The sequence below is a fragment of the Rhinatrema bivittatum genome, chromosome 11 (genome assembly GCF_901001135.1).
Source record: "Rhinatrema bivittatum chromosome 11, aRhiBiv1.1, whole genome shotgun sequence".
In the NCBI taxonomy this organism is placed as follows: domain Eukaryota; kingdom Metazoa; phylum Chordata; class Amphibia; order Gymnophiona; family Rhinatrematidae; genus Rhinatrema; species Rhinatrema bivittatum.
In genome coordinates, this window is record NC_042625.1 from 86,119,648 (window position 1) to 86,142,034 (window position 22,387).

At 46.5% G+C, this 22,387-nt stretch overlaps 1 protein-coding gene across 3 annotated transcripts in view; it reads left to right on the forward strand.

Annotated features, from left to right (window-relative positions):
* Positions 1-22,387, forward strand: part of GMEB1 (glucocorticoid modulatory element binding protein 1) — a 35,181-nt gene that overhangs the window by 2,218 nt on the left and 10,576 nt on the right. The window contains exons 1-5 of one of the 3 annotated variants that reach the window (XM_029571641.1): positions 13,564-13,678; positions 14,024-14,194; positions 14,958-15,055; positions 16,630-16,754; positions 16,920-17,023. In XM_029571641.1, coding sequence (XP_029427501.1) covers positions 14,067-14,194; positions 14,958-15,055; positions 16,630-16,754; positions 16,920-17,023 — 455 coding nt within the window. In that variant the 5' untranslated portion in view covers positions 13,564-13,678; positions 14,024-14,066. Of the gene's footprint in view, positions 1-13,563; positions 13,679-14,023; positions 14,195-14,957; positions 15,056-16,629; positions 16,755-16,919; positions 17,024-22,387 lie in introns of those variants that run through there. The other 2 variants (XM_029571640.1, XM_029571642.1) reach the window with 2 other exon arrangements.

Genomic DNA, 22,387 nt, shown 5'->3' on the forward strand with positions numbered 1-22,387 from the left:
GAGACAAATGAGAACAGATATGATAGAGGTTTATAAAGTCATGAGTGGTGTGGAACAGATAAATAGGGTTAAGAACATAAGAAGTTGTCATACCTGAGTCAGTCAAACCCAGCATCCTGTTTCCAACAGTGGCCAATCCAGGATGCAAGTATTCAGACACTAAGTAGATCCCATGCTACTGATGCCAGTAATAGTGGCTATTTCCTAAGTCAACTTGATTAAAGCCTCTCATGAGGGACTTTGTAAAATGCCTTCTGAAAATCCAAATATACTACATCTATGGGTTCACCTTTATCTACATGTTTATTAACCCCTTCAAAAAAATTTAGCAGATTTGTGAGGCAAGACTTCCCTTGGGAAATACCATGCTGGCTGTGTTCCATTAATCCATGGCTTTCTATATGTTCTGTGATTTTGATCTTTAGAATAGTTTTCACTATTTTTCTCGGCACTGAAGTCAGACTCGCCGGTCTCTAGTTTCCTGGATCACCCTGGAGTCCTTTTTAAATATTGGAGTTACTTACATTGGTCACTCTCCAGTCTTCAGGTACAATGGATGATTTTAATGATAGGTTACACATTTTATTAATCTGAAATTTCATTTTTGAGTTCTTTCAGAGCCCTAGGGTGTATACCACCCGGTCCAGGTGATTTGCTACTCTTTAGTTTGTCAATCTGGCCTACTACATCTTCCAGGTTCACAGTGATTTCAGTTCATCCGAATCATCACCCTTGAAAATCATTTAGAATTCATTTAGTCTTTCCGCAATGGCCTTATCTTCCCTAAGAGCCCCTTTAAACCCTCGGTCATTTAACAATCCAATCAACTCACTCGCATGTTTCCTGCTTCTGATATATATAAACATTTTTATTATGAGGTTTTGCCTCTACGGCCAACTTCATTTCAAATTCTATCTTAGTCTGTCTTATCCATGTTGTACATTTAGCTTAACAATACTTATGCTTTTTCCTATTTTCTTCAGATGGATCCTTCTTCCAATTTTTGAAGGATGCTTTTTTTGGCTAAAATAGCCTCTTTCACCTCATCTTTTACCCATGCTGATAATCGTTTGGCCTTCCACCTTTCTTAATGCATCTGGGTTGCACTTCTAAGATGGTATTTTTAAATAATGTCCATGCCTGTTGTACACCTCTTTGCAGCTGCACCTTTTCAGTTTTTTTCTAATTATTTTCCTCATTTTATCAAAGTTTCCCTTTTGAAAATGTAGTGTTAGAGCTGTAGATTTACATGTTGTCCCCCTTCCAGTCATTAGTTCAAATTTGATCATGTTATGATCATGATTGCCAAGTGGCCCCATAACTGTTAGCTCTCTTACCAAATCCTGCGTTCCATTAAGAATTAGATCTAAAATAGCGCCCTCTCATCGATTACTGAACCAATTGCTCCATGAAGCATTCATTTATTACATCCAGGAACTTTGTCTCTAGCATGTCCTGATGTTACATTTACCCAGTCAATATTGGGGTAATTGAAATCTCCCATTATTACTGCACTGCCAAATTGGTTAGCTTTCCTGATTTCTCTTAGCATTTCATCGTCCGTCTCATCATTTTGGCCAGTAGTATTCTCCTATCAATTTACTCTTGCCAACACGCATGGGATTTCTACCCATATAGATTCTACAGTGCAGTTAGTCTCTTGTATGATCTTTATCCTGTTGGACTCTATACCCTCCAGGACATAAAGCGCCACACCCCCACCAAGTTGATCCTCCCTATCATTGCGCTATAATTTGTACCCTGATTTAGCACTGTCCCATTGGTTATCCTCCTTACACTAGGTCTCTGAGATGCCAATTATGTCCATCTCATTTACTGCTGTACACTCTATCCCATCTTACTTCTTAGACTTCTGGCATTGGCATACAGACATTTCAAAGTGTGTGTTTTGTTTTTATTAACAATCTTCTTTTCAGTTGATATGGATAATTTTGAATTCTTTAGCTCAAGTGATTCTTTACTTATAGGCACATGGACTATGTTTGCTTTTATTGAAACCTCTCTGTTGAGATATCCATGAAACCGGAGAGTTAGGGCATCCTTTGAAGATACCTCCCTCCGAACCATGTACTGCTGAGCAACTGTTGGCTTTCCCCCTTGTTCTAGTTTAAAAGTTGCTCTTTCTCCTTTTTAAAAGTTAGTGCCAGCAACCTGGTTTCATTCTGGTTAAAGTGGAGCCCATCCTTTTGGGAAAAGTCTTCTCCTTCCCCAAAAGGTTGCCCAGTTCCTTACGAAACTGAATCCCTCTTCCCTGCACCATTGTCTCTTCCATGCATTCAGCCTGCCTTTTGGATCCTGCATGTGGAACAGGGAGCATTTCAGAAAATGCCACTCTGAAGGTTCTGAATTTCAGCTTTCTTCCTAAATTTGGCTTCCAGAACCTCCTACATTTTCTTATGTCATTGGTGCCCACATATACCACGACAGCCTGCTCCTCCCTAGCACTATCTATAATCCTATCTAGGTGATGTGTGAGGTCCGCCACCTTCGTACCAAGCAGGCAGGTTACCAGGCAGTCCTGCCACCCACCTATCTAACATTTCTAATAATTGAATCACCAACTTTGAGGCTGACCTAACCCTTCCCTCGTGGGCAGTAGCCCTGGGAGATTTGTCTGGGGAGGAGAACGCATGACCTGGAGAGCAGGATATCTTCCTGCTACACCAGAGTGATGCTCTCCAACCAGGAGACCTTTCTGATCCAAGGCAGCACCAGAGTTGCCAGACTGGATTTGGGGCTTGGCTATTATGTCCCTGAAGGTCTCATCAATGTACCTCTCTGTCTGCCACTCTAGCCTCCAGAGATCGGACTCATTCTCTGAGAGCCAGGAGCTCTTTGTACCGGGTGCATCGGCAGGTAAAAAAAAAAATCATGGATTCTTACATGCAATCATACAGGTTATATATCCTTTCAAATAATAATTAGCACTTGTGAGCACTCAATGAAACTAGTAGGTAGCAATTTAAAACCAATTGGAGTAAGTAGTTTTTCTCTTGATGTACAAGCTGTGGAACTTGTTGCTGGAAGATATGGTCAAGGAATGTAGCGTAGTTTGGTTTGAAAGGAGTTTAGACAAATTTTGTGTAGGAAAAGTCCATAAGCAATAATTAGCCAGCTGTGAGCAGCAAGCATTGGATCTGTTCTTTGGGTATTGTTGGGTACATCCTAATTCACCTTGAATCATGCTGTCCCACCTTCAACCAGACCTACCTGTGGATCCGATCCACTATAACACCATTCTCGAACCCTTGATCTGCCTATCCAGTCCTCAATCTGATCATAGAGTAACACCAGTCTTCTAGCTATGAACCTTTCTTATAAAATTAGTCTCTTCTTTCTTCACCACCAGCAATCCCTTTCACCGGGAAAGCATCTAGCCACCTCAACTATTATATTCTCTTCTTGCGGCGGCCTGACAGGGTTTGACAATCAAATATCTGAAAATAGAAATAAAAAGCTCCAGAACTTAGGTGGCCTCTCCCTCTGTCACTGTCACCATCATCTAGTCGTTATAATGTTTGTTCCTGGTTCTATCTCTTGCTTTTTGGTTCTTTCAATAGTTCTGGTTTGTTGTTTGAGGTCCAGTTCTGTTTATTGTACATTGCTTTGAGAGATTTAAGGTGATCCATAAGTGTTCCTAAATAAATAATGAGCCAGACTGGCCGCTGCTTGACTCAATGGACCTATGGACAAATCTTAAAGGTCTTCTTAAATAGCACAGTCTTGTGGCCAAGGTTTATGAGTCCTAGCAATGTCAAGGGCTTGCCAGCAAAATAAGTGTCCATTTCAGAAGACTGAAATCTCTGAGATTACCAATTGTCAGTACATTTACTTCCAGTAAGTAAAAAAAAAAAAAAATCCATGCAAATAATTTCATGTCAGTCCTATGTTTCGTTTTTCATCTACACAAGACTTGATTCATCGCCCCTCTGCCTTCATAGAGGTGCTACTGCATGTGCCTTATCATGTATACTTCTGGCACCAATATGGCTGTAACTATAAAAGTGTCGTGAAGCAGTATCATGTCTACATTGTTCGACTACCGTTTCCCTAAACCATACAATTAATCTTCATATCCGCTTTCACCTCTCCCTCTCAGCGACCTTCACACTCCACCTGCATCTCTTTGGAACAATGTAGACATACAAAGGTAAACAGGGTAATTCTTATTGATAACAGGCCTGCATCTGAACATCAGTATGGTGAAGCAGATAAGTAATGACACAAGTAAAGAAATGTATGATAACACAGAAAGCATATAAAATGAGCCCTAAAGCCGACACAGGCACCACAGTGTACATTTAACCCAGGACTTGACAGAGTTCTACTGGTTCTTTAGCCCAGCCAGGGGGAAGATTTTAATTCTCCAGGAGCCATTTGGAGCTGTTCAAAACCTGTGGGGTACGATCAATAATTTTGGTGCAACATTGGGCCTCCAATTCGTCCTGGATCACTTGACAAATTCCCTATTTTTCAGCTAATAAAAAGTATAGGGCCAAGTGGTTATCCATAGCAAACTGCCAAGTAATGCTAAGGACCGCAGACTATCCTGGGTCACATTTTTTATAACCTCTACCACGGTCTGTAGATGCAATACTGCTGTGGACAAGCGACCAACAGAATATATATTAGAATAAGGAAACCATGCAGCACCCATCAGATGGTGTCACTTTTCCACTGTAATAGGCAAGAAATTCAGGGCAGCCTGCATGTACTGTTGGTCTATAGCCAAGGAAGGGCCAAAAAGATCAGGAGAGCATTTAGAACGTCGAGGTTTGTGTGGGAAGGCCGATATCGGCAGGTATACTTGCCCCACCAAAAAAACGGGAAGGGTGGAACAGACAATCTCCGGGCAGCATGAAAAATACACTGGAGTTGGTGTATGCTTAGTAGTATTAAAGACAATGGCTACCACCCTATACATCAGAGCAATGTGTTCCTCCTGAGATGCCAATGCCACAAGGCAAGAGGAGTCATTACGGGGCGAGGGGTCAGCAGCATCATCGGTCAGTTCAAAGGGGGCTGACTGACTAATGATTGAAATATTGTCAGCTGCACCCTCATATGCCATCTGGTTCTCTGACTCACTGGGGTGAGGTAGAGTAAAATTGTTACCGAAAGCAGTCAGGGAGGAAGTGAACTCACGCAAGGTAATGGTTACATTACAAGGAATATTAGTGGTACCCACAGACATAACCAAGGTATTAGGAACATGTTTTTCTGGTTTAGGTTTATACACACAAACAGTACAAGCAACAGGGGGGGCGGCAGATAACGTGGCATGCATTTGGGCTTGAGATGGGATGAGCAAGAGGACACAGAAAGGAGGCAGGGGCGCATGAAATGTGCAATTGGCCATAGCAAAGGGCTGATTTGACGTTAACGGGTAAGGTTCTCCAACTGCCCATGGCATTCAGTGGCACAGCAAATGGGGATTAGAGTACTTTGAGATTTTGAGAAAGGAAAGGGCAGACTGCAAAATCAAATTAGGGGAGGATGTGGAACGTCTAGCTCGGTGGTAGATATACCCGTTATGATCATAGCATGTGTACTGAGTATAAGTTTCAAAAACTAAGCATGTGAAATGGAATAATAAGGTACCTAAAATCCCTAAGACAATAAGAGAGCCCAGTCCAAATAAGAGTCCTTTGACAAGGGGCTTCATTCTGCTGCTTCCAAGCGATGAACAGGAAGGTATACAGATGTGGTGTGGCCTTCAAGCAGTGTCGATGCAGTTTCATCCAGGACCCAAGGCCAAGATCTCGCCCTTTATCCAGTTGGACGTTGGCAAGGAAAAGCATGCCCAACACCTTCTGTCCTTCCCAGAGTGACCCTGTAGGAACGATGTCCAGGGTGGGGGGTGGTGGTGGTAATGGTTTATTTCCTAGTGTGTAGCAGATGGACTCAGGACCAATGGGTATAGTGTACTCCTGATAGCAGTTGGAGAGGATCAGATTTCAATCTGATGTCAGCCCTAGTACATATACCCCTGCAGGAAGTGCAGCTCTTCAGTATTTTCCGTCTCCATAGCAGTTCGGGACTCTTATGCACGCTAGCATAGCATTAGAGTAATTTAGCAAAGAAAACAAAAAGAAGAAGAATTCTTACCTCTACAGACGAGCCCCGCTGTCCTGTGGTGACACCCATTGGGTCCCTCCCCCAGTTGAGAATTCCCGAGGTGATTTCCTCGATCCTTCGGAGGTAAGCTTCGGTCTGGCGGCCGACCCTCGGCGGGGACCTAGCCCCCGACATCAGGTGAGACTGAGAGGCAGCGGGTGAAACTTCGGTGCGGTGGTGAAGGTATTTTCCCTCTCCCCCCGCAGCCGGCGACCGCCTGGAACGAGACTGGGAAGCGCCGAGATAAGGTAAGGTAGAAATCTATTTAAAGTCTACGGTCTCTGAAGCTCGAGGAGTCGCACAGGTCGCCAGCCGGGACCAGTGCCACCAGGTTGATCCGCCCTAGCAGGGCTAGACCCCAGTCAGATCCGAGGGTCCTCCCACGTGGAGACCCTCCGAGGTGGTCGCCATATTATCCGCATGGTCGCCGACACCATTTTAATCTGTTCGCTGCCCTGTCTGCCGTCGCGAGCCATGCACACAAATACCTTGTGCGCACGAGCGACGTGCATAGTCGCGCGCTTACTGTGCCGGGCGCATAACTTCGATCTGTGCGGACAACACGCACATCTCCCTGAGCATGTACCAAACCTACGCGCACAACTCCGACGCACTGGAGCGCACAAATGTATTTTACACGCACAAGTCATGGCACCACCGGAAAAGAAGCTCAAGGCTCAGGGCCTTTGCCCAACATGCCACATTAGAGCTGCACAGCATGAGGAGGCCACGGCCCTGTATATACAGTGCGAGGAGGCCCTGGGGGATTCAGCCCATGGTCATCCCCAGCCGGTACCGGGTTCCAGCTTCTCGAACAGTACGCCGGACCTAGCGTCTCAGATGGCCTATCTTCACCAACCTGGATCCTGCTCACCACGGATGCCAGCCTACGAGGATGGGGAGCACACTGCCAGGAGCTAACCGCCCAGGGGCAATGGAACAAAAAAAGAGTCTGGATAGAACATCAATCGCCTAGAAGCCCGGGCAGTCAGATTAGCCTGCCTACGGTTCGGTCACAGACTCCAAGACAAATCAGTCAGAGTAATGTCGGACAACGCCACAACAGTGGCCTACATCAACTGTCAGGGAGGAACCAGAAGCCAACAGGTGTCTCTGGAAATAGACCCCCTAATGTCATGGGCGGAAGCAAACCTTCAAGAGATCTCTGCCGTCCACATCGCGGGGAAAGACAACGTCGCTGCGGATTACCTCAGTAGAGAAAGTCTAGACCCAGGAAATGGAGGCTGTCGACAACAGCATTCCAATTGATAGTAAACCGCTGGAGAACACTAACCATGGACCTCCTGGCAAACCGGTCCAACGCCCAAGTGCCCAGCTTCTTCAGCAGCAGGCGGGAACCCCAGTCCCAGGGAATTGATACCCTGGTACATACCTGGCCACAGGAAACTCTATTATACACCTTCCCACTGTGGCCCCTATTGGGCGCAATCATCCACAAGATAGAACACCACAGGGGACCAGTACGTCTAGTGGCCCCGGACTGGCCAAGAAGACCGTGGTATGCAGTCATGCAAAGGCTGTTGTCAGGGATCCCCCTCCCGCTACCTCCACATAGAGACCTGCTCCAACAAGGACCGATCCTCCACGAGGATCCAGCTCGATTCTCTTACGGTCTGGCCATTGAGAGGACTCCCCTGAGAAAGAGCAGATACTCAGGGGAAGTAATTGACACCCTGCTCCGAGCACGCAAGTTCTCCACATCCCTAACATACATAAGGATTTGGAGAGTATTCGAAGCCTGGTGTGAGGACCGCGACATCGTTCCACGCTCAGTCAAAATTCCTGCAACTTTGGAATTCCTGCAGAATGGACTACAGAAAGGATTGTGTCTCAACTCCATCAAGGTACAGGTAGCCGCATTGTCATGCTACGGAACCAAGAGCGGCAGTATAGCCTCTCACCCGGATGTCTCCCACTTTCTGAAAGGAGTCTAGCAGATCTGATCACCCCTAAAGTGGCCGGTGCCTCTTTGGAACCTCAACCTGATCCTATATTTTTTAGCAGGAGCCTCCTTCAGACCTCTTCGCGGCCTGTCTCTCCGACTATTAACACTGAAGACAGCCTTCCTGGTGGCAGTCTGTTCGGCCCGTCGTATCTCCGAGCTACAAGCACTGTCCTGCAAGGAGCTGTTCCTCAGACTCGCCCCGGGAACCATCCAGTTATGCATGGTCCCGTCCTTCCTCCCCAAAGTGGTTTCTCACTTCCATCTCAACCAAACCATCTTGCTACTATTGCCAGATGAGCATAAGAATTCGGAAGAGTCTCGCAGTCTACGCCACCTCAACGTCGGCAGACTCCTAGTCCGATACGTGGAAAGGTCGGAACCGTACGAAAGACGGACCATCTATTTGTCCTTCACAGTGGGAAGAAGCAAGGGGAAGCGGCCTCGCGAGCAACCATAGCCCGCTGGATCAAAGAAGTCATCAAGGCAGCCTACATAGAAGCAGGCAAGCCATTGCCTTTACAAGTCAAGGCCCATTCCACTAGAGCCCAGGCAGTGTCCTGGGCGGAAACCAAGATGCTGTCACCCGCTGAGATCTGTCAGGCGGCGACATGGTCCTCCATCCACACCTTCTCTAGGTTTTACCACTTGGATGTTCCGGTTCGAGAAGACACAGCATTTGCAAGAGCAGTACTAAGTGGGCCACGGGCAACCTCCCACCCGGTTCAGGAGTAGCTTCTATACATCCCATTGGTCCTGAGTCCATCCGCTACACGCTAAGAAATGGAGAAATTACTTACCTGATAATTTCATTTTCCTTAGTGTAGACAGATGGACTTAGCATCCCACCCATGGCTGCCGTTATTCATGGAATCCTTGAATGACCTCCCCGAGAGTGAGTGATTCATGGGTAAGCCATACTTTCCTCCAGCTAGGACACCCATCCTACCAGGTGTTGACATTTCTTGGTTGAGGGCACTGGTGGTCTCCAGCTATAACCAATTCAACCAGTTCAAATTGATCAAGTTATTCAAATTATTCAGTTATACATATATCCACAATTGCTTTTCGAGGAGAAGGATATACCCTTCCTGCAGGGGTATATGTACTAGGGCTGACGTCAGATTGAAATCTGATCCGTCTCCAACTGCTATCAGGAGTACACTATACCCATTGGTCTTGAGTCCATCTGTTTACACTAAGGAACACGAAATTATCAGGTAAGTAATTTCTCCAATCTGTTGGTTAGAATGTAACACATTAAGCAATGAGGGTCTAGCATTAAGATTTGACTCCACCCTAGTCGGATTAGCAACCCGCCCCATGTACATATCAATACCCTGAATACGCAGCTGTTGTTTTTAATAGGTAAACGTGGTCATAAATTCATTTTAAACGTTTGATACTTGGGTGCATGCCACCTGCTCCTGTTCAAAAGGGCCACAGCCGATAATCCTGTTGCGGTCCTGAAAACAGTGTTTCGTTTTCATGGCTATCCTCTGGAGATCCAGTCAGAAAATGTGTCTCACTTTACAAGAGGCCAGAAGGAATGTTGCTGAATCCAGTATTATATCACGGCCCTGAGTCTGGCTTATCGCGGTAGCAGCCCTTATGTGGAGCCGTGTGCCGGGGCTCCTTTAATTTTGGTTCAATTAACGGAAATCTCGTTGGCAGACAAATGTGCCAGGAGTGGAAAGATGGCAGAGACGTGTATCCAGATTGAAGGTGTGTGAGGGGTTCTTACCCATCCTGGTCTGCTAGAGGATATAAGACTGGATGTGAGGGAAAAAAGCAAGTTTGCTTACCGTAAACGGTGTTTCCGTAGATAGCAGGATGAATTAGCCGTGCTGTCTGGGAGCGTCGCAACCGGGACAGTAGGCGGAGTTTTCTCAGAAAGTACAGAGTTTCGAACTCTGTATGACTGCACGGTGAGGTTCCCGCACGATTGCCGTTTTACCTCAGTCTCTTGTAACCAAGCAAGGTTTTGCTTATTTGTAGGCTGTCTAGGGAGGTGGGCTGGGAACGCATGGCTAATTCATCCTGCTATCTACGGAAACACCATTTACGGTAAGCAAACTTGCTTTTTCCTATCGATAGCAGGCTGAATTAGCCATACTGTCTGGGAGTCCCAAGTTCCCAGGTGGTGTCCAGGTATTATGTTCTTTTAGGTAAGGACACAACCCTTCAACAAAAGGTAGACAGTCTTATTTAGGTGCAAGGGTTGACAGAATTGCCGAACCCATGGCTGCATCAGAAGAGGTTTGCTGTTCGAGACAGTAGTGTGATGTGAAAGTATGGAGAGAAGACCAAGTTGCTGCTTTGCAAATGTCTATCAGCGGAACGTTCTTCAAATGTGCAACAGACGCCGCTGTTGCTCTAATTTGGTGTGCTTTTGGTCTTGTGTCCAATGGCATATCATGCTTATTGTAGCCGAACGTTATACATTGGGACAACCAACTAGACAGAGTTCTCTTCGAGATGGGTTGGTTTGGAGAATTTGGATAAAAGGTGAGACCGCACCTTGAATACTGTGTACAATTCTGGTCGCCGCATCTCAAAAAAGATATAGTTGCGATGGAGAAGGTACAGAGAAGGGCAACCAAAATGATAAAGGGGATGGAACAGCTCCCCTATGAGGAAAGGCTGAAGAGGTTAGGGCTGTTCAGCTTGGAGAAGAGACGGCTGAGGGGGGATATGATAGAGGTCTTTAAGATCATGAGAGGTCTTGAACGAGTAGATGTGACTCGGTTATTTACACTTTCGAATAATAGAAGGACTAGGGGGCATTCCATGAAGTTAGCAAGTAACACATTTAAGACTAATCGGAGAAAATTCTTTTTCACTCAACGCACAATAAAGCTCTGGAATTTGTTGCCAGAGAAGGTAGTTAGTGCAGTTAGTGGAGCTGGGTTCAAAAAAGGTTTGGATAAGTTCTTGGAGGAGAAGTCCATTAATGGCTATTAATCAATTATACTTAGGGAATAGCCACTGCTATTAATTGCATCAGTAGCATGGGTTCTTCTTAGTGTTTGGGTAATTGCCAGGTTCTTGTGGCCTGGTTTTTGGCCTCTGTTGGAAACAGGATGCTGGGCTTGATGGACCCTTGGTCTGTCCCAGCGTGGCAATTTCTTATGTTCTTATGTTCTTAAACAGCTGAGATGGCCTGGATTCAGAATGTGTTCTTTGCTTGTAATAAGCCAGCGCTCTCTTCCAGTCTAGGGAATGGAGAAGTCTATCCCTGTCATTCGCATGAGGCTTAGGCTTGAAGATTGGAAGTGTAATGGACTGGTTGATGTGAAAAGCAGATACCACTTTAGGAAGGAAGGCAGAATGAGGCCGAAGTGTGACTTTATTATGATAAAATTCTAAGTAAGGGGCGTAATGAACCAAGGCCTGAAGTTCACTTACTCTCTTTGCTGATGTTACGGCAACCAGGAATATTGGTTTCCAGGTAAGGTATTTGACATGGCAGGAATCAAGAGGTTCAAAAGGAGGTAGCATTAATTGTTCCAGGACAATATTGAGATTCCCTGGTATAGGTGGTTTTGTGACTGGTGGTCGAAGATGTAGTATGCCACACATAAATCTGGAGATTAAAGGGTGGTTGGAAATGGGAAGTCCATTGTGAGAATGATGGAAAGCTGATATGCACACGAACTGAAGCGGATGCCAAACCAGCTACGAAAAGTGTGGAGGTACTCCAGGAGATGTCTTACTGTTGTAGAGTAAGGGTCCAGCCTTTTCGGTTTGCACCATTCCGAGAAACGATGCCACTTTCCGGCATAGTTATGCCTGGTGGAAGGTTTTCTGGATGCAATGAGAATGTCCTCCAATTGAGATGGAAGTCCTAGATGGTTTAATACGTGCCATTCAACCTCCATGCAGTCAGGTGGAGGGATCGATGCATCGGATGAAGGATGGATCCCCCTTCCTGAGTTAACAGTTGGGGATGGTTTTCTAGTAGAATCGGTGGACGAATGGATAGTCGCATGAGATACGCATACCATGGCTGCCTTGGCCAGGACGGGGCTATGAGGATCATGTCCGCTGCATCTCGGATGCATTTTTGTAGTGTTCTGGATATTAGTGGAATAGGAGGGTAAGCGTAGAGTAGGCCCTCCGTCCATGGAATGAGGAAAGCATCTGGAGCGCAATGAAGTTTGCTTGGGTAGATGGAGCAAAATATTTGTGTTTGACGGTTGCTCTCTGTGGCAAAAAGGTCTATGGTTGGAAATCCCCACTGTTGGAAAAGGCTTGATGCCACGTCCCGATTCAAGGTCCATTCATGTGGATGGAAAATTCTGTTGAGGCGATTCTGCTGAGGCGATTCCTTGTTTACATAGAACATGCCTCCTTTTTCATGCGTCATGATGTAATGCCTTATCTGGTGATGCAGCTTTTCCTGATGCACTGTCTGATGCGCCGTGCTTCGATGCGCCATAACTTACACTGTGCGTCTGTGCACCGATGCGTCATGCGCCGTATGCTTTGGCCGTTTTGACTTCCCATGCTCCGAATGTTGCAGGAGCGAGAGGGCACAGAGCCCTGTGACCCGAACGGCGCATGAGGGGACTTCTTCTTTAGAGGAGTCAAAGCCTCGAAATCCTTCAGCGGCCCTGGTGGTGGTACTGACCTGGCTGAAGCACCTTCCAGTGACGCTGACCTCCTGGCTTGAGTTTTCCTCTGTTTCTTCGCCGGGCCTGGCAAAGAGTGAGGCGACGTTAAACACGCAATTTTTTCAGCGCGTTGTCTTCGGGCCCAGGGCGACATCCGACCACAGTCTCGACATGAGGCTTGGTCGTGCTCTGGGCCCAAACAGATATAACAATAATTACGTCCATCTGTGATGGACATAATTTTCCCGCATTGGCAGTATTTGAAACCTGATGGCTTAGGAGCCAAGAAAAACCGGGAAAAAAATTGAAAAAAGAGAAAAAATGTCTTCAGAGACAAGGAGAGAAAAAACCCCGTGTGCAGTCCTCGCAGAAAAAAAGAGACTGAGGTAAAACGGCAATCGCGCGGGAACCTCACCATGCAGCCGTACAGAGTTCAAAACTCTGTACTTTCTGAGAAAACTCCGCCGACCTACCCGGTCGTGACGCACCCAAACAGCATGGCTAATTCAGCCTGCTATCGATGGGGAAAAACCTTTTCCTGACTGAAAGAGTATGAAGGGCTGTCATTTGATCTTGACTGAGGGCTGGAGGGTCTGTGGCCTACGCTGATTTAAGTTAAATGGAGAGTTGGCATGAGAGTGATTTTCCCCCCCCCCCCCTCTCCCCCAACTGAAGCTCCACGAGGCATTAGGACACCTTGCACCCCTTTTTGGCAGGGTGAGAGACTGGGATATTGCACCCCGAGTGGGATTCAAACAATTTATGTGGTTGAATACTTTTGAAAAAAATATAGGCACTTCTGGGGTGAAAAGTCTGGTAACTAATTTTGATGCCTAATCTATTTGACAGCTTCCAAAGGTGAAAGGGAAGGAGGCAATGTTATTACTAGCCAGTTAAAGCTGGATAAACTGAGGCACAAAGAACTAACATCTGCCCAAGTTCATACAGTGTCAGTGGGGTGGTAAGGTTTCAATCCACTTATCTTGGCTCATTGCTCACTTCTGTAATCACTAGCCCACACCTGTGTCCTTGTTCAGGGGTGGTGGGAACAGTTAATCTATAATAACATTGCTAGCAAATAGCAGATATTCCAGTTTGGCAATTCCCTAATGACAATTTTTGTTAGTTCTTTTTTTTTTTTTTCAAACAGATAATTATAATGGGGCTAATTCTGATACCAATGAGGGAAGTGTCATTTAGATGTTCAAAGGCAAATGATATAGGGGGGGAAGAGTTGACCTAAGCTGAAAACAGAAGTTCTGCAGAAGGTTCTGTGGATAACGGTACTTCCCTTGTTTTGCTGCAGCCGGCCTGACATTGGCCTTTGACACCTCCTTCCATGTGAGAAAATGGCGAATGCTGAAGTTAGCGTCCCTGTGGGGGATGTGGTGGTTGTCCCCAGTGAAGGAAACGAAGGTGAGAACCCCGAAGACACCAAAACCCAAGTGATCTTACAGCTGCAGCCAGTGCAAACTGGGTGAGTTAGTGCTCCACATATATTCTTTATTACTCTGGGGGCAGGGTTCCAGGCACCTTAAGTCTAGAGTGAGCAGAAAGGTCTGTACGGACTTTCCAGCTATTTTTTTTAGAACCAAGCAGTCAGGTATTTGCTCTATTCTGGTCTTCAAGAGGCTAAGTATGTTTGGCCGAGTGCCCTACATCGGGATGAAGTTGATTAGGGCGCTCTGAATCATGCAGTCAAATGGGCAAGGTGTCTGTCTACATATTCACATAGCCAGATGCCACCAGAGATAGCTCAGCTTTGCCCTGGGTGAACATTTCTTATGCAGGACTCTCCTCTTTGGGCTTGCCATGGCCCCTTGAGTTTTTACTGCAATGTGTTGATGCCCCTTTTTGAAACTGAAAACATAGGTTTTTTTTGTAGCTATATGATGACCTGACTGAAATGTTGCAGAGCTCGCAACAGTGCGATATACGTGTTGCAAGAGCATGAATGGGTTACCAAGTGGGAGAAGAGCTCTTTTGGCCCTACTGTCAGATCTTTCTCTCACTTGGGAGTGAGATTCTGTACCTGCCTAGGGATGGTCAAGATTCAGGAGGACAAGATTTGCTGTTTTTACGAAAATAAGGGGAAGGGATGTTCAAAAGTCACATGATTTAATTCTGCCTCAAGCTCTAGTCTGGTCTGTTTGAGAGGCAGTGCTCATCTGTTCTGATTGCTGCAAGGAGATTTTATTGTAGGATAATTTCTGGGTTGTATACGTTTTTTTGTTGATCAGTGGAAACTTTTACAACAGTATCTATGAAGAGGCCTTGCAGACCAGTGCAGCCATGGTGTCTGTGGGAACGCACACCTTGAAAATAGAGGAAAGCATAGGTAAGTGCTCTTTTGCTGCTTCTTAAAGAGCCAGGTTTCCCCAGCTAATCTGACTTCTCATCAGGGAGAATGTGCCGATGGCTCTTTTTTTTTTTTTTTTTTTTTTTTTTTTTTAAAAGGAAGAAGAGGTTTTTTTTATAAGGCATAATATTGTGTTTCTCTTCCAGTCAGATTTCCTACCTGTGTGGCAAATGTCTTAGGTCGTAAGAAACCACTGCCTTCACACACTGCTAGAGGACTGTAAAACAGCTCTTTATTCTGAACATACGTTATATCAATAGCACTATTTTACCAGAATGGATAAATAGTGATTTATGCATGTAGACTGGCTATCTGAAAACTGCCCTCCTTCAGTATGGTTACAAATGTGCATGATGGTCCGTAATGAACGTACTTTTAGCTGCATTTAGAGGAGGCGTTTCCTGGGGTGTGTTTTCAGCGGGATTGGAAAATAATACAAATAGATTTAATTTAAGTCTACATGCAATATTTTCCATTGAAAATGTACCCACAAAAAGCAGGTGCAACAGACTGTTGGTATTTTATGCCCACAGCAGGTTTCAACACGAAAGTATGCATCTACCCTCCCCTAGAAAATGTGCGAAGTCCTCGTGACCTTTAGCAGCTTTGCCTTCATCCAGCATCCACTGTCCCTGGTTCAGAATGTGAACCAGATGTGCATTTTGGGAAAAAGATTAGACAATTCAAATGCAAAAGGATTTAAGGGGCTCAACATGCCTTGGAGCCGAAGTATTTGGATGTCCTGCTCAAGTGGTACCAGCCCACGAGGACCTTTAAAATCCTCTTAGCAATCCTTATTTTTAAGCTCCGTCTGACCAGCTGATGGAAACCAGTGGCAAGCTTTTGATTGTTCTACTGGTACAGAGTAAGATTCCAATGGTGCTCTGCTTGGAAACAAATTACATTACATTCATCCAAAAAATTAAATCTTGGATTTTTCCATCAAGTATATGGTTAAGCCATTAATCCATTTTTAGATTTTATTGTTGCATGTTATGATGATAGGATGTTTATTTTAATGTACAGTACAATTGTATTTTATGTTAGTTTCTGTAATTCACCCTGAGTATATACTAAAAGGGTGTAAAAATGACTATGATTAATAAATACATTCAGAGTTTGCATCAAAGTGGACAGAAAAGAAAATACCCCCCATTAATGTTGAAAGAACCTATACATTTATTAATCTTCTAATAGGTGTTTCTTTTTAAGTTTAAAAACTGCAAATGCAAAATGGTGTTTTGGGATGAGGAAAGAGAATTATTAGCCAGACCAACAATTTGATTGACTGAATGTCCTTTCATACTTTATACATGTCATATTATGCATGGAATACTGCAAACTACAGAAATCTTAGCTTGTTCTGCTATAAATTAGGTAGAAAAGCAAAATTTAAAATATTTGGTTGGTTATTCAGATTTTAATATTGTTTCCCATTATGTAGAACCGTAACGTTGGCTTATCTGACGCTCTGGAACTTGCATGTGCCACAGTGTTCCCTCAGGGTGGGTGGTTCATTGTTACCCTTGCCCCTTTTCTCGTTCTGGTTGCAGATCCCAGCATGGTTGAAACAAACGAGGAAATAGAAATTGCCTATCCCATTACATGTGGTGAGAGCAAAGCTATCCTCCTCTGGAAGAAATTTGTTTGCCCGGGAATTAATGTGAAATGCGTTAAGGTAAGTGTAGATGGATGCGATGTACGGCATGCCCAAGAAGCTAACGTTTTGCTATTCATCAATGATGCTTACACCGTGTAGTGTTGTACAGCTCCAGAACTTTGTACTCTGTTCATTATCCTTCCTGATGACTTGTCATGTGATTGTTTTTATTATTTTCTTTAGTTCAATGACCAGCTGATCAGTCCCAAACACTTTGTACACTTGGCTGGCAAATCCACGCTGAAGGACTGGAAGAGAGCCATCCGTCTGGGGGGGATCATGTTAAGGTAGAGGATTCTGCATCTGCATGTCAGCAGTTCTTGCTCTCTGTACTTCAGTGGTTCTCATCTCCCACCCTCCTGGCCCCCAGGCAAGCCTGGTTTTCAGGATATCCACAATGAATATAGAGAAGATGCATTTTTTTTTCATAAGAATCACTGTTTAATTTGCATATCCTGGTTATCAAGAAAACCTCACCCGACTGGGAAGTCATAAGGACCAGAATGGAGAACCACTGGTCTAGATTTTACAAAGATGAGGCACCTTTTTTTTTTTGTGCCCATTCAGTACCTGACCCCACTGCTGAGCTTCAGCTAACGCCCATTTCCTGTATGTACCCAGATCAGTTCAGACTCCTGGATTTTGCCTCCCTGCCAGCAGATGGAGAAAGTTTTACTGACACTGTTACTTAAACACGTGTTCTGCCTGCACTTCCTCAGTATTTCTCTGTTTCCAGCAGATGGTAGATGGTACAAAACCTGCAGTTCTGCAGTCCGGGCAGTTTTTTGTTTTTGAGCCTTCCTCCCAGGGCATTTTTGAATCCTGGTGGGTTCTTCCCTGTCTGGTTGAGGTGGACGAGCTGAGGGTTGATGATCCTTTAATACGCTCAGTCCTTGCGCCCGTGGGGTGTAAATCTGGTGGTCCAGATCCCTCCCCTTCATGGGGCCACTCAAGCGACTGCAGGCTCGGGTATTTTTTTCTTCTGAGGCATTCTACATTTTGTTCTTGAGCCTCTCTTTCCAGCCTTGCGGGGAGTTTTAATTAAGTTTTCCTATCATGTAGCAGATGGACTCAGGACCAGTGGGTATAGTGTACTCCTGATAGCAGTTGGAGACAGATCAGATTTCAATCTGACGTCAGCCCTAGTACATTTACCCCTGCAGGAAGTGCAGCTCTTCAGTGTTTTCCGTCTCCATAGCAGTTAGGGACTCTATGCACGCTAGCACAATGTGCGAGTAATTTTACCAAAGAAAAACAAATTAAGAAGAAATCTTACCTCTACAGACGAGCCCCGCTCTCCTGCGGTGACACCTGCTGGGTCCCTCCCCCAGTTGAGATTTCCCGAGGTGATTTCCGCGATCCCTTGGAGTTACGCCTCGGTCCGGCGGCCAAACCTTGGCAGGGACCCAGCCCCCGACATCCGGTGAGGCTGAGAGGCAGCGGGCGCAACCTCGAGCGCAGCGGTGAAGGTATTTTCCCTCTCCCCCCGCAGCCGGAGACCGCCCGGAACGAGACCGGGAAGCGCCGAGACAAGGTAAGGTAGAAATCTATTTAAAAGTCTCCAGGTCTCCGAAGCTCGAGGAGACGCACAGGTTGATCGGCCCTAGCAGGGCTAGACCCCGGTCAGATCCGAGGGTCTTCCCACGTGGAGACCCTCCGAGGTGGTCGCCATATTGTCCACGTGATCGCCGTCACCATTTTGGCTCTGTTCGCCGCCCTGTCTGCCGTTTCGAGCCGTGCGCATAACGTCGCGCACACAAGTACCGGGCGCCCAAGCGAAGCGCATAGCCACACGCTTACTGTACTGGGCGCATAATTTCGACCTGCGCGCACATCTCCCTGCGCGCACCAAACCCACATGCACACCGGAGCGCACAACTGTATTGTACGCGCACAAACCATGGCACCACCTGAAAATAAACTCAAAGCTCAGGGCCTTTGCCACATTAGAGCTGCACAGCATGAGAAGGCCATGGCCCTGTGTATACAGTGCGAAGAGGTCCTAGGGGACCCAACTCATGGCCCTCCTCAGCCGGTACCGGACCCCAGTCTCTTGAGCAGTACGCCAGACCTAGCATTACACAGCAGGACCCCCCCTCAAACAGGGCTCCCAAGGGACACGGCGCCCCATAGTCTAGACCCAGCTTCTATCTCCTGGGTAGAATTCTTCAAAGGTCTGCATACCTTCGTCCACATGCAACCGCGGCCTCCCATAATGCGGCCACAGGCTCCACCAGAGGACCTCAACATGCCGGGACCCTCTATGCCCAGGGAAGTGATCCCACCGCCCAGAAGCCCCACCTTCGGGGACACAGACATCTCAGATGAGGAGTCAGAACCCCTGGAGGAAGGGGAACTCCCTCTGGGGACAGAACCCCATCGAACCATGAGACGCTTCTTCACCAAGGACGAGCTTCCAGACCTGGTCCACACAGCTTAAAAGAGCTTGCCATCCCAGGCACAAGTGCCTCGGGGGAACCTAAGACGAACCCATTATTAGAGGGACTCCGTCAGACCTCCCGCCATTTCCCACTATTAGAAGCCGTCCAGCAGCTAATTGACCTGGAATGGAATGCCCCAGAAACTACATTGAAAGGGGGCCGGGCTCTGGCAGCCATGTACCCTCTGGAACCAGCTGCCAAAGATCTCCTGGCATGTCCGAAAGTGGATGCCATGGTCTGCGCGATCTCGAAGCGCACTACTATCCCGATGGAGGGAGGAGCAGCACTCAAGGATGCTCAAGACAGACATCTGGAATCTATCCTCAAACAGTACTTTGACGTCTCCGCTATGTCTTTACAGTTCGTGGCCTGCTGTGCCTTGGTGACACTTGCCTGCTTATCACAGACCAGGAACAACACTCCTGGCGAGGCCCTGGAACCAGCTGTATCATTCCTCGTGGACGCTGCTTTGGATCTGGTATGCACAGCAGCTAGAGGAGTCTCATCCGCCGTGGCAGCCAGAAGACAAATCTGGCTCTGAAACTGGTCAGCCAACACATCCTCCAAAACGAGACTCACAAGGATGCCTTTGAAGGGAACACTCCTGTTCGGAAGCAAAATAGAGAAGCTAGCCAACAAATGGGGCGAGTCCCCACTACCGCGGCTACCGGAGGACAGGAATAAGAGAAACCAGCAATCCTTTCCCTGGACCTCCAGGGGCAGAGGATCACAGCGCTTCAACCCATATAGAAGCTCATATTAAGCGGCCTGCCCCGCAGGCCAGAGCCAGTCCTTTCGGAACAAACACAATAAAATGGGAGCCAGCTCGGGCCCAGGCCCCAGCCGCACCCCACAATGAAAATCAGCCGACCCATCCAAAGGAAGAAGCCATAGGGGGCAGACTTGCCCTATTTGAGATAACTTCGGATAAGTGGGTCCTAGCCATCATTCGAGAGGGATATTACCTGGATTTCCTCCACCTCCCTCCGGACAAGTTTGTGGAATCTCCCTGCCACGACCCTTCCAAGAGAATGGCAGTGGAAGCTACGCTGACCAGATTACTAGCCTTAGAGGCTATAACACCGGTGCCTCCACAACAAATAAATACTGACCATTATTCCATCTATTTTATCATCCCCAAGAAAGAAGGAACGTTCAGACCTAACCTGGACCTCAAGGCGGTCAACCGTCACCTGAAGATTCCTTGCTTCCGCATGGAAACCCTACACTCGGTAATAAGGGTGATACAACCGGGAGAGTTTCTTACCTCCCTGGATCTGTTGGATGCCTACCTACACATTCCGATCCATCAAGAGCATCAGCGTTTTCTATGCTTCTCAATCCTGGACCGTAACTACCAGTTCCAGGCACTACCTTTCGGGTTAGCCACTGCACCCCGGACGTTCACCAAGATCATAGTGGTGGTGGCAGCAACACTGAGAAAGGAAGGAATCCACGTGCACCCTTATCTAGGCGATTGGCTGATCAGAGCGAAATCCCCAGAGGAAAGCCACCAGGCAACCAACAGAGTCAAAACTCTACTGGAGAGCCTCGGGTGGGTGGTCAACACAAACAAGAGCTGCCTGTAGCCCTCCCAATCTCTAGAATACTTGGGAGTCCGGTTCGACACCAAACAAGACAAGGTCATTCTGACACCTACAAGGAGATCAAAACTGATGACCCAGTTACGAACCTTGTTGAGCGAACTTTGCCCCACAGCATGGGATTACCTACAAGTTCTCGGCCTCATGGCATCCACACTGGAAGTAGTCCCATAGGCATGAGCTCACATGAAACCCCCCTACAATGCTCACTACTATCACGATGGAATCCACTGTCCCAGAACTACACCGTATGGCTTCAGCTCCCAGTCAGAGTTCGGGCCCAACTACGATGGTGTCTACAAGAAGCCCATCTGAGCCAGGGAACGAGACTATCCTCACCAATCTTCAGTGGCTGACATTGTCTTTTCTGCAAGATGGTTTGGTCAAAGAGTTGTCTCTGAGCTTGCATAAGGTTCAGGTGGCAACTCTGGGTTGTCTTCGAGGCAGAATACAGGGCTCTACTTTATTGGCTCATCCAGATGTGGTTCGGTTCCTTCGGGGATGAAGAACTTATGTCCACCGGTGCGGAAAGTTTGTCCATCCTTGAATCTTAATCTTATCCTCAGAGGTTTGTGTGAGGCTCCTTTTGAACCGCTCAGAAGAGCTACTCTTAAGGTCTTGACTCTTAAGGTTGTTTTTCTGGTGGCCATATTTTCGGCTCGGAGAATTTGAGTTGCAGGCTTTATCTTGCCATGCTCCATTCCTTCAGATTTTGGACTTGGAGGGGGGGGGGGGGGGGGTAGGGTGTCATTGCAGACAGTACTTTCCTTTTTACCTAAGGTGGTGTCCGCATTTTATGTGAATCTGACAGTGGAGCTTCCTGCTTTTCCTGAGGTGGACGCCTCCGTTCCTCACGAGATGGAACTCAAGTTGTTAGATGTGAGGAGAGCATTGTTGAGATATCTCAAGGTGACTAATGATTTCAGACGGTCAGATCATCTTTGTTCTGTGGAGCAAACTGAAAAGAGGTTTGAAGGCATCTAAGTCAACTATTGCACAATGGCTTAAGGAAGCTATTGGATCCACTTACATTACTAAAGGTCATCCGGTTCCTGAGGGATTGCGTACTCATTCTAAGCGTTCTCAGGTGGCTTCATGGGCGGAGGCTCAACTAGTTTCTCCACAAGAGATTTGCAGAGCAGCAACATGGAAGTCGATGCATACTTTTGCAAGGCATTATCGACTGGATGTGGGGGACATGAGTGTCCCATCTTTTGGCGAAAGTTTTCTGTGAGTGGGACTCTCTAGGTCCCACCCTGCGTAGAGAGCTTTTGGTACATCCCAGCAGTCTGGACTGTTCTGGGTACGTACAGGAAAAGGAAAATTGGTTCTTACCTGCTAATTTTCATTCCTGTAGTACTACAGATCAGTCCAGAACCCGCCCAATCGGTACAGGGGGAAAGTCGTCCGCTCATGCTGTTTTATAGTATAGAATACAGGATTGTTTAAAAAAAATATTTAAAAGAGAGTTTAAGGTTTTGAAAGTTTTCGATAGATTTTTGGTTGCTTGGTTTTTTGCTTGGGTACAGATTAATACTGAGAGAACTTGCAGGTGGCACACGTGGTTAAGTAGCAGTTTCAGTAAAATTTTCTCTGTCTCCATCTG